Source organism: Fusarium keratoplasticum, chromosome 2, assembly GCF_025433545.1.
Source record: "Fusarium keratoplasticum isolate Fu6.1 chromosome 2, whole genome shotgun sequence".
NCBI classification, from domain to species: Eukaryota; Fungi; Ascomycota; class Sordariomycetes; order Hypocreales; family Nectriaceae; genus Fusarium; species Fusarium keratoplasticum.
In genome coordinates, this window is record NC_070530.1 from 4341966 (window position 1) to 4360197 (window position 18232).

Genomic DNA, 18232 nt, shown 5'->3' on the forward strand with positions numbered 1-18232 from the left:
ATAGTGATGTTGCACTCTTGTAGGACATTCTCGCCCAAGAGGATCACAGAGAATGAATCAACGTTCGTATCAAAATTCCAAGAAGGTCCGATGCAAAACTTTGCGCTCTTGCAGTGCCCGAGCTTGCCCTCGTGCATCTCGTACCAGTGTCCCTCAACACGACAAGGCCAGTGTTGGTGCAGACAGGTAAAAAGCAATTCAGTCCGCGAATGAATGCTGCTATCTCCCTGTAGCACCTTGTAGTCAATCATGGGTTCTGGGTGTTGGATCGACCGCGGGTTGGGATCGTCGTGCATTTCCACGGCGTGCGTTGTTGGGGGCACCTTGCGCCCGTTAGTGGTCTTCCGTGTTTCTTCCCAAGCTTCTAGTTCTCGTATGCACTCGTCTACATTTGAATGCCGCAGGATTGGATGAATTATCTTTGCTCCTGATGCTGAGTCCTTGCATATTCTCCCGATCACCTCGAGTTTCTTGGCGAACAGCCGCTCCAATGCTGAGGCTATCCGCTGCAACGATTCTCTTGAATCTCTGTTTCTGATGATTGATTTCGCGTCTCCTTGAAGTGACAGCCACAAAGAAGCAACTAGGAGCTTCTTCAGTCTCTTGTGCTTCTTGGTCTGGGGGTGGTCCGGTAGACTCGTTATGGCGCTGGCAATCGCCAATGAGACGCAATCGAGATGCTGACAGAGGTCGGGCATTGCCATGTCGTCAGATAATACTACCTGCCGCCTGGCCATTCCCATGACTTTCAACGTGAGTGGATAGCAAGGCCCTAGTGACATAGGATTCGATCTTACTAGTCAGCCCTCGCAACGCGTTGCAAGATGTATTAAGCCGCTGTGTGGCCACTGGATGAGTCAAATGGAAAGTTTGGCTCAGAATCTGAAGGATCAGCTCACTGGTTTGTACTGGAAGCCATAAGCCAGGCTGTCACTCGTGATCTGAGGCCTAAACCCCTCATCTGCGGCTGAGCTCTTGGCGTTGTGGTGATTGGCTTCGAGGTATGCAGGCGTTGCCGGATTTTCTAGTAAGCCGGCCTGTAAGTAATATCAGAATCAGAACCCCTCATCGGGTGCTTCTCAAGACATCTTGTGTCTTAGCCAACAGCCACAACAGACCCGATCTCGAGCTTCGTTTATGCTACAGGCATCACACGTATAGCTCCACTTTCAACCAGCACTGACTTGAGATGGCAGCTCTCCATCGGTCATTGCCTGTACCCTTGGAAGGGGCAGACGCAGAGCGAGGCAATAGAAGAAAAGCGCCGCTTGAAACAACAACCAACATTCCTACGGGCATTTCTACTCGAGCTGAATCATGCCTGCACTGTCTAAACAGATGGAAATCAAGCGAAGACCCCGGCACTCGAGCGGATGATGCTCTCTCCCTCTTCCAGCAGTGGACGATGAACAATTTCGTGTTCGCCAGCGACCACACGTCTCTGGATTGGCGGTTACGCCACGTGGAGGCCCTGGCCAGCGTGGTCACGGACCTCCTAGACGAGCTTGAATCTTCTATTCGGAGCAAGTGACCCTTTGAAAGCGGGCTGTTGACTACTGGCCATCTAACGCGTTTCTGATAGCGATTATCAACTCGAAACGAACCGGGCAAGCCGAGACATACACCGCAAGCGAACTTGATGCCGAGGCTGAAACTCTTGAAGACATTCAGGCACAGCTGTTTGATATTTGTCGCGCCATTCATCGCTCCGGAATTCTCAGCAGGCTTTCAAAACTCGCACACTACCAGGACATTCTCCACATTGACGGCAAGGAGATCAACCTCACCCGGGCGTTTCGAAAAGGTATCGGGGAATATGTGGACGCGCGCTACCGCAAAGCGAGCGAGGCGGTACGACTGCGCCTTGCCGACTCGATTAGTCTTCGGCGACAGAACTTCCTATATCTTCGAGACCGAGAGGCCAAGGCTAGGGGAGAAGCGGATCGAGAGATGGATAGTGAAACAGAACAAGGGCCAGTGATTACATCGCGAAATGAAGATGTCAAAGATCAGGGGCCAACGATGCAAAACTCTCCTGGCTCAGGGACTAGTCGCATTGATCAGGGCCATGCTGCCAAGCGGCACGCACCCTCATCCATCTTCAGCGCATCAACAGTAGTTCCCCGAAGGGCGATGAAACCAGCCAGCGTTCGGTCCTCTTCGACATTTTCTGCGAGCAGTCATCTTGGCATCAGCAAAATGATTCCTCCGCCGCTGCCAAGAACTGGCTCTGGGTACATCAAGTGCCCCCATTGTTTCCTCATATGCCGGGAAGAGGAACTGAGGAATGAATCCGGGAAGTACGTCTTGTCACTATTCGTGAAACCTCGGTTCGTTAGTAGCACGATTCGCACTAATCATTGAAACAGGCGACACTTTCTCCGGGACCTCATGCCCTACGTATGCCTTCTGGAAGATTGCAACACTCCGGATATGTTATTCGACTCTTTTAAACGCTGGTCGGATCATATGATTTCTCAACACCCTATCACGACCTGGATATGCGCCAACAGAACGCACCGTCAAACGTACCGATTCGAGACTTCTGGAGCCTGTGAAGACCACATGATGGCTCAGCATACGCATGAGTTTGACAGGTCGGACCTATCGGAAATTGTCGAAGCGTCAAAGGTCTCGCAGCCTAGGACCGACCCCTTGACCCGGTGCCCAATTTGTGCGGATGATTTTGATGCCGACTCCAAGCCCGCAGATGATATTCTGAGACATGTGGCCGAGCATTTGGTTGAATTGGCGTTCTGTTCGCTTCCAGCCGATGAAGAAGAGGGTGGCGAGTCCGAAAAAGAATCCGACCCCAGTTTGTTGAGCTTTAGCTTCGAGCGGGCCAGCGTGCCTCAGACAAGCATCGCCGATGAACCTATTAGTGGAGAATATTACGACATAGATGCCGAGGCATTATCGCCGGACATTGATACCTTTTATCACATTACAGATACTATGATCGACCACTGGGAAGGCTATTGGGAAGATAAGCCGCTCCCAACTTATGACCTCCCGAATGACCCTGCGCTCCTATCACTGGACCATGGTCAAATCTTCGCTGAAGACGAGAGGACTTTGGGTGAAGCACACAATCAATCGGGTGAGACCTAATTTGCAATATCGCCATGATGATACTGACATCGGAGCAAGGAAAATCGGCACGCCCGAGGCAGGTCACCGTAGTTCAGAAAAAAGCCACGTTTGTTGACGGCTCCTACCACGAGGACTTAGAACCACAGACACCTAAGCTCAAGCTATTTGTGGATAGAGCGACCAATATCTACAGCTACGATACTTGCCCCTTGCCAAAAGATCATCTACGACTTCTCTTCCTGAAGCCCAGCCAAGACCGAAGCGACCTCATCATTGTCGAGCTTCAAGCATGGCCCATCGCAAAGCTTATAGTAAGACCAGATGACTTTCAGTTCACGGCCCTTTCCTACAATTGGGGAGTTGGGAAGGAAGACAAGGAAATCTTCGTGGATATGACCCCCGACAGCTTGCCGCCGGTGAAGTTGAGAATGGACGACTTGTCAGCAGCTTGGAAGCGCCGCATGAAGCCAATCTGGGTGAAACCCAACTTACACGCGTTCCTCAAAGAATTTCGGCACCCCACGAAGGAGGTCGCTCTCTGGGTTGATAGGGTCTGTATCAACCAGGCCAACAATGAGGAGAAGGCAGACCAGGTATCCAAGATGGGTATCATATACTCTACTGCAGCCAACGTCGCGATTTGGTTAGGCACAGCAGATGAGGAGGGGAGTTCCGACCGAGCAATGGACTTCATTGGCTCCATATTGAAACAGGATGTGGAGCAGAAGCTCAAAGACGAGAACGCGCAGGATGAAGACGCCAGGAAGTGGTCAGACCTACTATCACTCATGCGGCGCCGGTGGTTCTCACGTCGCTGGGTCATCCAGGAGCTTGCCCTGGCAAAGAACGCCGAGGTCCGCTGCGGCTCCAAGAGGGTTCACTGGCGCGACTTTTCTGATGCCGTCAGCATTTTTGAGCTTCACGTTGACATCATTCTCAAGATCATCAAGCGAAGACCTGATTTGGAAGAGTCCCTCGAGGGGATCAAGGGCATGACGCCTTTTGGTGCTCGAATTCTCGTCGATGTCCTATCCAACATGTTCCAGCGAGCCTCTAATGGAGCCATCCTCAGCCCACGACATGGCCTTGAAAGCCTCATCTCATCTCTGTCTACGTTTGAGACCTCGGATCCCCGGGACACCATCTACGCCCTACTGAACCTTGCCAAGGAGACATTCAACCTACCTTCAGAGGATGAAGTCCGGAAGGAGAGGAGGCGGAGAAGGAACGAAGCAAACCCTCCTCCATTCCCTGACTACTCTAAGAACTTGCTCGATGTCTACACAAACTTTATGAAATGGTGTATCAAGGAAAGCCGTTCACTGGATATTCTATGTCGCCACTGGGCTCTCCCTGAAGTCAACAGGAAGCCAGATAAATTCTACCCCGAGTTGGTAGAATTACCATCATGGATCACAACAATCCGTAAGTCAGCCTATGGTTCTCAGTATGAGGGGTTTGGTGGCCGAAAAACGGGAGACAGTTTTGTCGGCTCACCAGAGAATCGATGTTACAATGCATCGCTGAATCTCCTCCCTGATATCCAATGGGGAAGAGATCAGGGAGCGCCACTAACGAAGTCACCAAACACTGAGCTTCCCAGAACAGCTGCATCTCGACGACTTGCGTTGCCCTCGGGGAAGACCGTCCCCCGCAGGCCGCGACCTCAACAAGACCTGAGCCGTGTACTAACCATCAAGGGGTTTTATCTCGGACAGGTTTCCGAGCGACACGTGATGCCTGAAGGAATTATTACAAAAGAGGTTTTGGAGACGCTGGGCCATGACTCTACTCCAAGCCGGTTGGAAAGAGTGCCGGATGCTCTGTGGCGAACGTTGGTTGCGGACCGTGGCCCGGACGGTAAAGCACCACCGGCATGGTATCACAGGGCATGCATGACATGCCTGGTATCCGATACCAGTACGGGAAACATTGACACGAATCAGATCCTTCAGCAGGAAGACATAACAAAGATGCAGGCAGACTACCTGAAGCGGGTCCAGGCAGTGTGCTGGAACAGGACGTTCATCGAATGTGGTGACGGTGATGATGGTAACAAGCTTTTTGGAATCGCCCCGATGGACGTCAAGGCAGGCGACTTGGTTTGTATTCTCTACGGGTGCTCGGTTCCATGTGTCCTAAGACAAACCCTGTATGGAAGTGGGAGCGACTCCAAAGCGGGTAGCTCTGACGAGCGTGGCTCCAAAGACCCCAGCTACTTCTATCAGCTGATTGGAGAAGCATTCATTCTTGGACAGATGGATGGGGAGGCTATCGTGGACTTTTCAGAGGAGGACCTGAGAAGTGCGAGTGACGATTTTCACTTGGTTTAGTTTCACAAGCTGTTAGGAGCTCGAAGACATGCAGGAGGTTCTTGGCCTTGCTTGAAAAGATCAGGCCCTTATTTGAGACTTGGTACTGAGAAATCACTGCTATCCGTCAGGGTCAGGCTCGCGAAGCCTTTTCTGCGGTCTGTAGCACCACTGTACAGAACTGGAGGTGTCGAAGCGTGCAGCCAGATGTGTGTCCTCACGCCCGAGCAGCATGACAATCAGAGGCGCTTTCAGGCTTATAGTAATATGAGAAGTGGTGTGAGTTACAGCCAGCTAGTAAGACCAACGATATTTCTATAAGTAGGCGCTCGAGGCGTTTTTTCAATAGCGACAGGGGCTGGGATCTCACGTCTCGAGACCTCCTTACCACAGCCTGCATGAGCTTTCAAGCCGCGTTTACAGCCTGATTGAGTACAAAGCACTCCATAAGTAATTTAGTAACAGAGAAATGCCTCTCAAGTCGTAAGGCTCTTCGTACTCGCCTTGAGGCGAGGAATACGCGCCAGCCTGCTGCGTTGGATATATCCCCAACCACATCTTTCTCGACTTTGCCTGGCATGGGCTGAAACTAAGTCTGTCCCTACAATTAGGGATTCCTCCTTTGGAGCGATGGGTGCTGTAAAGGAAGGGAGGGTATTGAATTCTGGGCGCAAGTGTTTTTCCAACGCCTTTCATCCATCCTGAATTCGTATGTATAATGATCTGGGATACTGTTCGGTGGTTATGAGGCCTCTAAACGAAAGCCGATGACAGTAGACTCACCGTGGCTATGTCACCTTGCTCCCTTGGCTTTTGACAGATACTACCCACACCTCAACAGACACGACCACATCCTGTTTTCAGCTTGAACATCGCTTATGTACAGGTGGGCCTGCATCTGGAACATGATCTGACAGCCAAGACCGATTGATAACTTTTAGTCATGATTGTAACGCCCGACTGGGAAGATATGAAATAGCCAAGTCTTCGCAGCCTGCTTTCAGGGCTTCACGCTATTGGATTCATTCGGTAATGCGCGCTTATCTCCCATGCATACTGTGTACTTCATCAAGGCAGCTGACCAACCATGCTTGACATGAGCCCAGTGTGTGATTGTCGCAGTGTCTGAGGAATGGTATGGTCCAACTTATAAATTGACTCGCTTGCTGCCATTCGCATCGCGCAACGCTCTCTTATTCACAGCAAAGCTCGAACCTCTGTGGTCATTCCAAACCTCTACCGTCTCGTTGGAGCCCCATCAAGCCTTCCATCACTGTGTGAGTTACCACCCTGAAGTGCCTCCCTTGTCTCCACGGTGCGCATACTAGTAATTCCTCGACCCCTTTAGTCTTTCCTAAGCTGCATTTGGCGTTTGACTTGCCATGGAAATGTCGCGGTTGGACTTGGTTGTTGGCATCGACCTTAGAACAACAGGTTTGTAGCACAGATTTGTTTGACCATATGCACCCCTCCACAATGTTATACTAACAACCTAACAGGGACAGCCGTAGCCTACGCCAATCCCACCGAGAATGAGGTTCACTGTCTCAGAAACTGGAATTACAGTAAGTTACAGGCCTGATCTCATATACGGGGTCCTCCTCGTCCACGAATCTCCATTGCTGATCCGCCTCACAGAGCCCAGGGGTTATGACAAAGTCCCAACAATGATCGTCTTTGAAGACGACAAAGTAAAGACGTGGGGCTTCGATGTTTTGACCAACACCATCGAGCCCAAAACCAACCCCGTCGAACGCGAAACCAGCCTCCACTTGTACAAACTCTTCAAGCCGCTCTTCGACAGCCAGAACGATTCGGATAAGTCGGAGGCAAAGAAATGTGCGAGCGGATTTCTCGAGGCGCTCCTTGAGCACCTGAAAAAAGAGTTGAAGGGCCAGTTGCCTACGGGCCAGGGCTGGGATAAGTCCACGGTCAAGTTTCTGTTCAGCTACCCGACGACATGGAATCCGAACACGAGGGATCGCTTTTCTAGGTGCATCAAAGAGGCTGGCTACAAGATGGTGGACAGCTAAGGCACTATAACGTCTCTCGACGAAGCGCAAGCGTCCATGTTGCATTTCTTCAGCAGCCTCTCCGAACAGACCCGTCAGACCCTGCCTAAGAAAGGCGAGCACATTCTAGTGGCTGACATTGGCGGAGGGACGTCAGACGTGTCGATTTATGAGATGGGCGAGCCCGCCGGTCAAGACGTGGAGTTGTTGCCGGTGTGCGGCGAGGGTAAAGAGATTGGATCCACCCAGATCGACGAACATTTCAAGGACAAACTCCGGGCGGAACTAACGGCCATTTACAAGAAACGTTCACAGAAACGGCTGGGTCTACAACAGCTGGATAAAACAACCTTGAAAGTGTATGTCAACGCGACCTTGCTCCATCTCGAGTACAACACCAGCTATGCGGACGAGAAGCGCATTTACGGGCAGAAGACCAGGAAAGGCAAGCTCGTGCCGGCTGAGTTTGAACTCATAATCCCTGATCCCTTCGAGATTACGGTGGAAAATGGGCGACCCACACCATCATATATCCGCATCCCCATCCATAGGGACAATTTCTTCAAGGATGCCTTCGACGCCCAGTGCTCCATGATATGGGACCAGTGCGAGTCGCTGATGAAGAGGCCGGAAGTCGAGCAACCCGTCAAGTACGTCGTTCTCTCGGGGGGCCTAGGCAGCTCCACGTACGTCAAGACACAGCTGTCGAAGAAATTTGCCGAGTTCGCGAAAGGGCGGAATATCAGCATTGTCCAGATTAGCGACCCTCACATTGCTGTATGCCAAGGTCTAGTACACGACGAGCTGCGGAATATACATGGCAATCCTATCTGGGTTTACCCGGCTGATGTGTCGTATGGCATTCAGAAAGATGGGAACCAAAATGAGATCAAGTGGTTTCTGAAGCATGGGGACCAAGTAAAAGTCCCATACGAAATCAAGATCGACCGCGATGTGGATCTAGGACAGAACGGCGAGGCCAGATCTGGTCTTGACTTCAAGCTTGTCAAGAACAAGACGCCGCCACCACAGGGCCTTAAGGCACAGAGGCAGTGGAATCAGTGTGCCACTGTGGAAAAAAATGTCAGTGACTGGGTCAAGGTAATCACGATCAGCACAGCACTCTTCCACATAGGTACACATGATGGGCTAATGCACTTCCGCGATAGGACTCACTGCAAGGCAAACTGGAGAGCAGGTTGCTATGGCCGAAGAAGGCAACAGTGACAATCAAGGCTAAGATGTTGCGCGAAGCGATTGCGATGACCCTCTACCAAGGCAAGCAGCAGTTCGGCAAAACGCTCCTCGTGACGCAGAAATGGCACAAGAACCCTATCGTGCATGAGGGAAGATGGAGGGCGCCAAAGCCGAAGGCATGGAAGTTCAATCTATCGGCCGGTTAGTGGATTACTGTTGTGGCGGTTACGATCAGTGGCATCGGTCTCCTTATGGACCAGCTTCGCCCCAGACCTCAATCTGACCCGTCGGATGAGCAACCTGTGGAAGTTCCAGGAGAACCAGGAGAAAGCGTGGAGGCAGATGCAACATAGTTTAGTTTCATAACTCGCTGTACGGTAATGGCTGGTTTTCTAACAACACCTCATGTCTTCTATGTTGCGCTGATAGGATCTGACTGCTCTTATTTTCTGGTTGAATAGTCCTTTAATTATATCTTTCATTCAACTCATTCTATCACTTTTAAACATCTGCCGAGAATTGTTCCTCATTTTGGAGCGAGAACGCCAATACGATCTGCCCACTTCACCCCTTGCCTAGGTAGGCAATGAAACACAAAGAGGTCAGCTACGATTCCAAACAACACGAACTTTAAACTTATGTAAGGATCTCAATTCGAAGCAGAGTCCCTTGAGCCCTAACCACTCAATGCCCCCAATAGCGCCAACGCAAGGCCAACCAGGCTGTGTGTAGCTTCCTATTACAAGCCCGATCTTCCCAGCTGTGGTGAGTTGGGAATCAAAGCTAACTCTAACCCTAACCCTTCATGCGACTGCGTTAATCGAGATGGAACAGCCATACCGAAACATAACGGAGGTGACTGCACTGTAGCACATTACCAAAGGTAGAGTTCCGTGTAATAACGCGTTGCTTCTTAACAATTTTTTTTTTAGTCTTCGGGGATACATCTTACCCGAGCAGGCCCCTTGAAGCAGCTAGGATGGGTTAAAATCGCAGTGAAAGCGGCCTCAGATCTGGGGTCAAATTTTGGACTCATGATTGGCTAATCACCCAGAAGAATGGATGGAGATCTGCCATCTAGGCTCAGCAAATTGATCGGGGCCGGTGGGACCACATATCCTTGTAAAACCTCAATCGTGATTTATTGGTTGGCTCTTTGGCTGACCGATACACCCTTCGGGTCTGTTAGTGCAGCCACTGCCGGTTTGGATCAATCTGCTGAGTCGATCCGGTAGAGCCCGATCACAAGCCTTGTGTTTGGGAGAGAGCTGAACGAGCTCCGCATGGTTCGCCTCTCAACACCAATCCCGAGAAACCAGTCGACCGACATCTCAGCAGTGCATTCTCAGGATAATGTTTCATCATGGTATGTTGGTAGAACTGCGCAACGAAATGCACTGAAAAGTTGGGCTGGGCATTTACGTTCTTCTTTTCAATGACGTATCCGTCATACCCAGCATCAAAGAACACACGAAGAGACACACAGCAGCATCAAAACCCAATGCTGTAAACCACCGTCTGGATACCTACATCGATATGCCCAATCATTGCAGTCTTTCCATTCTCAGCTGGGCAAAAGCATTCCAGTTAGCTCCGTTGCAACCATTTTTACCTTTTAGATATCTTTCGTAAGAAGCACTGCTGTTGAAGCACACCAAGGTTGTAAAGAGATTACAAGAAGCAAAGAACCTACAGACTTCTTCAATACTTGACTCAAGTTAGTCATCGCTACGATCGAGCTCGCAGCTGCTGACGAAAGTATTATCGACATAGAAGAGTTGCAGGGAGTGACACCTAAAGCAAGCGCGATCTGCCATATAAAAATCGGCGTCACTCATTCTTTGGCTTGGCTTCTCTGACATCCTCTACGAAGACAGCCTTTCATTGTGAGTAGTTCTTTGCCTCATAATACGAGTGGATTTATGGGGGGTAGGGGAGGGGAAAGCTGGGTAAGATTCCGGTACATACTGTTGTTGTTGTTGATTTCGGCGAATGGTTGCTTGAATGCCCCTGTCCATTTGCCATTGATGCTACCCACAAGAGCAGGTGATGGATTTCCAATAGGCATCATTATGGGTGATGTTGTAATATTTGCGATGCTGAAGAAGGTGTAAAGAAATGGCCTCTTTTAGGGCGACATATTGAGTAGTCTCTTTGAGTTCAAGTTACTGATAGGCTTGATGACCCCTCCTGATGCAGCTCATGGCCCGAATTTTGGCTGGGATGCAGCCAGAAAGACTAAACGAAGAGGCGATTATGTTGGCATTGGGACACAATGCCGTTGATATGTAAAAAATAAAAAGTGTCCTTTGTTGTGAAACCCAGCTACTGTAAGATAAATAATCCCGAAATTAGGATCCAGCCAGCACTGGTTGGTCGACCAATGGGGGTTATTGGTAACTACATGGGAATTGTGATCTTTGGAGCAATGATAATGATGTAAAACCAAGGACGTTTCCGAGCGCATGCAAGCTCTTCTTAGATGGATTGCACATGTTGGCGGTCTGGGCCTGGAGCTTGCAGTTAGTTACTGAGCATGAGTAACCTACATATCTGTTGATGTGTGGGAGACTACAGTGGAGTTGTAATAGAGGGTAGGCGAAATTGCGAGAAATGAGCCCTGCGCTTGATGGGTCCATATGCAATGACATTCCGTATTAGATAGGAGACGGTGAGTCTAGGAGAAAGATAACTCGAATTGGCTGCTCATGTTATAGTGGAGGGAGAGAGTTGAACAGCAAGTTTGTCACTCATAAGACATGGATTTCGAGGACGCTGCAATGTCTTTGTAGATCAAGTTGTCTGTTCCCTATCGGAGTGGTTCAAGCCTGCACAGCAAAATAAAACAATATTATCGTTTTGAAGAGACTAAATATGGGGATCCTATCTTGCGAAACCATAAAAGAGTGTCCGAAATCCAATCAATTACTCCATCTTGCCGCAGTAGAAGGCGAAACCTGTCGCGACCCGTCTACCGTATAAACGATCCTGTCGCACTCTGTAACAAGCTCAACTTGCTAGGGTTTCTGAGGCTCAGCGGCCAACCTCACAACTATCGGCATCCATCTTTGAGGTGTCGTAGATACTCTTTCTTTGAAACGTGTCGATGACCCTGCTTACAGATGAAAGTCCCGCCGGCAGCCCTGCATGACTTCACGTGCCGCTGGTGATTGTCGAACCGAATGCCTGACTTGCCGCAGCAGCAGACAAATCTCTTGGCATCCTTTGCCGCGTGAAGTGTTTTGAGATGTCTATTCAAGTCTTTTTGAAGACCGAAAGTCTGTTCACAGGTTTCCCCATTTGCTTTCTCCTCCCCACACACATAGGGGCCCTGATCGGGGCGACGGCTGGCCTGGCCGCGCGTCGGGGCGTTCGTTTCAGAGCCTTGTCGGCCGGGAGCAGTTGAGTAGTTCCTTGTAGTGGATGCGTGTGGGAGAGGCGGAGGTGGGAAGGATGATGGCCAGTCAGCCTGTTCGGGGAAAGCGAAGGGTGCCAGGTGTGCCTCTGGGAAGATATCTTCCAGGTGGTGGTATTGATGTTCCATAGTCAACCTCGTATTATCACAGGGCTGGATGGCTTGGACTTGTAATCAGCCTAGTCAAGGCAAGCAGTCTCACACCAGGTAAGCAAGATGGAGAGACTATGAAAGTAATGAAATTCGTTCAATGGACGAAACAAAGCTGATGGCCGCAAAACGAAGAAAGAACCTCGAAGAACTGATGCTCTTGCATCGCAAATAAGTAGGAAATGTCTTGTGTGAGGCCGGATCTCTTCTCTCCTTGTGTTTTTTTTACCTTTATCGACACAGGTGCCAAAAGCCAGCAGCGATTGTAAGGCGCCATTTCACAACCGTGCTAATAGCTGCTGTGATACAGGACGCATAGAGGAAGAATGTAGACATTAGAGGCCATTATCGACGACAGGAAGATCCCCTGACCGGCGACGAACCTATATCTTGCGAGGCCTCAACTTTAATGTGACGCCACACAGTCAAGAAAGACGAACTCAACACAGAGGTCCAAGGGCTCAATTAATGATTCGCCAACTCACGACTTGAAGCATGAGCGGTCTGGCCAAGATGGATGTACAAGGTGAGGCCCATGATGGCGTGGCCAACCGGTCGAGTATTCACTCTGCATATGATTGAGCGCCACGGCAACACCTTTGTTTAAAACGTGGAGGTGACTGGAAGGAATCAGCGGCATGTAGCGCGGTGACTGACTCAGGCCTTCTGCATCATTAGTTCAGCTTCTTTTATTTTTTGTGTCTTGGTGATGAGGCCACTAATAGAACCGTTGTGTGTGGAATGGTGTCTGGAGGAGAAACCGAGGATGGATGGAACTGATAGAGGCGCCTCCGCTTTACCTGAACAACGGTACCAACGGTACGGAGTCACTCTCCACATCCCTAGCGTGAGGCGCCTCAGCTTTACCTGGAAAACGGTACCAACGGTACGGAGTCACTGTCCACGTCCCTAGCGTGAGACGCCAACACGTCCGAGACTCGGCGACCCTCCCGAAACCGCAAGAGCGGGACTTGACGTCAATTATTCGACGTGTGATATGGAGACAAGGACATGGTTAACACATTAGCTTAATGCAGAGTCAGCAGATCAGTGCGTGCGTGCGGGGAAAAGGGGGGATGCGCCTCACATATTCTATCAAAGATGATTCTCTCGCGCATCGCAAGTCGAACGCGGCGGTGGGTTCCCTCACTAGAGATGCAGATGCCCATCGTTTATTCCCCTTCCGTAAGTCCAAACATAAAGTCAACTCAACAACTAAACTGTTCGCTCTTTTGGCTTATCCATTGGCCAGCAATATGGTATCGATGCGGTCATCTCAACACAGGAGGTCAACTCTGCGTTAACAGCGACTTTGTAGGTTCAGCGGCATCAGACTGAAAGCAATTTGTGAAATCGTCCCTCCACGGTCATCTCATGCCAATGCTCCATGCCCCCTGGCCACTCGAAGCATCAACATGTACCTCTTGCTACGCGAGCGTGTGAACATCCGCAGACAGAGCAGGGTGGACGGGACAGCCAAAACACGCTTGACGTTGAGGCCTATTGATTGATTGGCCATGGTGACCCCACACCTCAGCAGCACCACAGCTACGTCGCTGCGGGTCCGCCATGGTGGAGGGTGCTTGCAGGCTATGACGATTCAATTCGAGATTTACTTGTCGTGAAGGTTGAGTGGTTGTGTTTCAACTCAGCAGTGTGATCTTGAACTGTTTGTTGTGTCATCATCAGATGATTATCCACGATGGTCTTTGGCCCACATTGGATATCTGCGATGAAGGAACAGATTATTGGTAGATGCGGCAGCAGATCTAGATGGTGTCTCACCTCAATTTTGCCGCTTTCACATTGGCTTGCTCAACCACCTCCACCTCAGCTCGAGAAGCTCTTTGGTCAGTTGGTTCCTGAGAAGGTGCAGCCATCTTGCATTGAATCTGCGGCGTAGTGCAACAACCTTGACATTAAGCTTGTTCTCAACCACACAGTTACAGGAAAGGGGAGTTGACGTATATTAGTTCCAGAAAATATTGACATTCTACTTCTCTTTTATTTCTTGACGGTTTGGCCCTGTGCATTCTGCTGGCCTAGGGTTCGGGCTTTCGTTGACATTGTTGCAATTGTGTTTTGTTCACACGCAACAGTGGCTGTTCATCTCGACTGTAATTAACCACACCCCGATTTGCACCAACTGGCGGAATTTCAGAAGTGAAAAACTGAACATCGGCGCAGACTTGGCGTCATTCTCCATGATTCTCAAAGGCGGCAGCAATGAGGTTGTCATGGGATGGGAAACGGTGAGTGATGGAACGGAATCTTGGGTCATTCGGAAGTAACGTTGCCATGATGGACGGGAGTCTTATAAGAAAATCGATAGTGACGTCGATGAGTGTCCAATTGATTGAACTGGAAAAAGGCTGGAGAAGGGGGGCTATGCGGGAGTGCCTTGATGTCAGCCTGGCTGATTTCGACTAGCGCAGTTCTATTCACAATCGCCGTGTTTTCAAGCGACTGCCGATCAAATTGCAAAGACCTTCGGCAGTTTTTGTAGGAGCTCTATGAGAGGGTCGATTTTAATATGGTCACAGGACCAAACGGCGCGGCGGAGTAGCGGCCTTCTGGCTCAGTTATCCCATCGAGGGCCAGGCTTCAACTATAATAACGAGGCGGAGTAGTTGGCATGACGACACGCAGTCGGCAAGGAAACACACAAAGCAAGACGCAAACTGTCTGGTGATGGTCGGGACTGGTTAATGCGCTCAACAAACAAAGATATGAGGCATTGTTACCTCAGCCACCACCATGGCCTGCTTGGGAGGCCAACGTTGGGGCCCGTCCGGGCCGTCCCAGGCGTCGTCTTGGTAAGCCAGGCTGATAGGCAGACTACGAAAAAATGTCATTTGCAGCAGACCTACACCTTACACCCATGTGGCTCCCATGTGTTTTCTTTGCACCTTTGCCCCTCGGTGGGAGCAGGGTTCTGATTCTCGGTGAACAACCTGTTGAATCTCGAGGCATTGGTCAGTCGGTCCTCCGACCGGTGAGGGAGAGGGCCAATAATTAGAGAGTGAGTACATTCATAACTGCCTGCTTGTGATAGAGGAGTAACTTTTAGTTACCTCTGGGAGCACTAATTTCGCCAGGCTATCCCGGATGTCTAGTAGGCAGCCAAATTATCCACAACACTGTTGTGCTAAAGAGGCAGAAGGCTAGTCAATTTTCCACGAGTTCGAATGTCGTCGTTGTCCAAAGCTCAACTGGAATGCTCTCGATGGCCATAACAGATTTTTCATGGAGCCTTGGGATCCCAAGTCCTCCCACGGCCTTGGTGATGATAGCCGTCTCACACGGAATCAATATCGAGAGAGCCATGCCAGGGAGATGAGAAAACAATCGATTGGGTGTTTTTCTTTCGCCCGCTACACAGCCGCTTGCGACGCCTTTACACCAATTACAATCCAGTGTGTCTCGCTGTGAAATCATCATGGACCTCTTTGCCCGCCTCTCAATGGGCCATAGCAAAACAACCCAGGCCAAAATAGCTGCCACAATTGTGTCGATCCCTAAGTTTCGGTTCTTGCTCCGACTCCGTCGTGTTAAAAAAGCAGATGTGTTTGTTGCAATCACCCCGATGGAGTCTAGGGATGATGCAGATGAGCTTTAAGTTGAGGCATCCTCGTCTACCCTTACTCCTTGTGTATTTCCCTCCCACTCGCAAATCCAATAAGAACGATCAATCTCACCTCTTTCATCTCTATTGACGACTTTTACTTCTCATCATGGCGCTCACATACGATCCAAACAACCCCTACGACCTTGAAAACGTTTCCCATGGGCTGATGCCGCTGGCCTCAGCCACAGGCGTCGGGGTTGAGCTAGAGCTCCAGCGTGTTTCTCTCGATACCAACCAAGCCAACTGGCAACGAGATGTGACCGAGAGCGCCAACATGGTCGAAAACCATGGTGAGTGCTTGCTGGTGTTGCAGCGTTGCTTCTTGTTGGGGCTCTGAACTAATGGTGATGGCACACTAGAATCACGTCTCCCCAGCGCGCTTGATGCACCCATCAACTACTCGTACCAACCACCTCTGAGCGCATCTAGCTTTTCCATGTCCGAGTCTTTTTCTGAATTTCCTTCAACAAGTCGCACACACGAACGCCTTGAGCGTGGGAGCGAAAGCAGGAGGCTTCGACCAAGAACCCGGCGCCACAAGACCAGCAATCGGCCTCCGAGAAGGAATAACGCCTCGAGGCCTAACGGAACGCCACAACGGCGCCAGACATACGCCTGTCCGCTGTATCTTCAGAACCGAGAGAAACACAAGCGGTGTAAAAACTGCGTCCTGACAACCTGGACTCGTGTGTTGCAACATCTCAAGCGGACTCATCTGGCCAAAGAAGATCATTGTCCCACATGTCGTCGCAGCTTCAGTAGCGAAACATTGAAGAATGAACACATCCGCCTCGGTAATTGCCAGCTAGTCAACATTGCACACTCCGGAGTTTTTCTGGAAGAAGATTATGACAATCTCACGTACATTCGCCAGAACTCTGACAAAGAAAAATGGAAAGAGGCATGGCGTAGATTGTTCCCTGACTTGCCCACCCCCTCCCCTTTCTATGAGAGTGATGCTGAGATTATCACCCGTACTGGTCGATCAGCTTGCATCAAGGCTCTCCGAAAGGCTGCACAGGGCCATGGCGACTTGGAGGCTCTGACAGATGAGCTTCTCGGTGATTTAACACACGCTCTGGTGCCGGCAGCACGAGGCGGTGGCATTGACACTACTGCAACTGAGGTTTCGCAGGCAGCAGAACCTGCGCACCACCGCAACGCTTGTCCTCCTGGCCGTCTCCTCGGCCAGGCCAAGCAAGTTACGCGTCGCACAGCCCGCCTTCAAGACCTTCCAGAAGCCAACCCTTTGATGGTGCCCCCGCAAGTGCCGCCAGACACCCCTCCGCCAAGCCAAGACCAGAGCTTTGCCCAGCCTCAACAGATTCCGCCCGATTTGCGTAGAGCCGAACAGTTCAGCCCTGAGGCACCCCAAAGCTGGCTGTCGATGCAAAGCATGGCTTCACAGTTCCCGCAACACATGCTAAATGCGTTAGACGTTTCATTGTCGCAATCTTCCTTCGCAACACCAACGAATCTGCACGGCAACGCGTATAATTATGGCACCTCCTTTTTGTCAGACGAAGAGATGATCTCGGGCGAGTGGACTTTCGGCCAAGATGAGGCAGAGGAGAATTGATAATCGACGGCCGAATTTTACCACTGATCTAAGCTTACTGAAGATAGATTCAGATGAACTATCTTGATTCATTTTGCGTTGCCTTTATCTTGTATTTTGTATGCATCGTTTCTTAGGCCTAAACTACACAGTCAATTAAATCACCACATATTTTGCCTGTCTCGGTGAAAATACAATGCTATTAACACTCAACTATAGATGCCGATCTGCTTAGACTCTATCCGTCTCATATCCTTGCATTATCTCGGCCAGGAGGTCCTCAAGAGCCAACTTGAACAGCGATAATCGGGCCCCTCCATCGTCCCCATGGGTTTCACCATGCTTGCCCCGGCTGGCTAGAACATCAGACACGCAGCGCCATCCATACTCTTTCCAGTAGTCGCGCGCCATGGATATTTCCCGCCCGCAACCTTGATCCAAATACGGTGAGGAAACACACTTAGCATCAGGAAACACCGCGTCATTGAGGCGATTCCACCGTTCAGTGTTGCTGAGAATGCGCCTGTCGTTTGTCACCAACATGACTCTCTGGTCCGAATTGAGACCCTCTGGCATTACGAGGTCGCTCATCTCGCATGCTCGCTTCAAGATGTGTCTGTCGCACTTTGTTACAGTGTCAAACGTTTGAGAACACATAGGGCAGTAAGGCGGTCTCTTATGATGGCGCTGGAGGTGTTTGATGACGCTATCAATGGTACGGAGATCGTGTCGCAGTAGACATCGGCGGTAGGTCTTGGGATCCCGTTTGTAAAACGGACAGGAGAAATGAAGCGGCTTCTCATCAAATTCCTCTGGTGGTGACACTACCAAGAAACCATCGTCGGTGTCTTCCTCGTCGGCATCGCC

The 18232-nt window shown here is 50.4% G+C and overlaps 1 protein-coding gene across 1 annotated transcript; it reads left to right on the forward strand.

Moving 5' to 3' along the window:
* Positions 1 to 1405: 1405 nt before the first annotated feature.
* On the forward strand, positions 1406 to 5426 carry NCS57_00325300 (HET domain-containing protein; the record flags this gene model as incomplete). Its single annotated transcript, XM_053053262.1, has 4 exons — positions 1406 to 1523; positions 1583 to 2300; positions 2370 to 3100; positions 3151 to 5426. The coding sequence occupies 4 exons, from the start codon at positions 1406 to 1408 to the stop codon at positions 5424 to 5426; spliced, it is 3843 nt and encodes a 1280-aa protein (XP_052918508.1).
* Positions 5427 to 18232: the final 12806 nt, after the last annotated feature.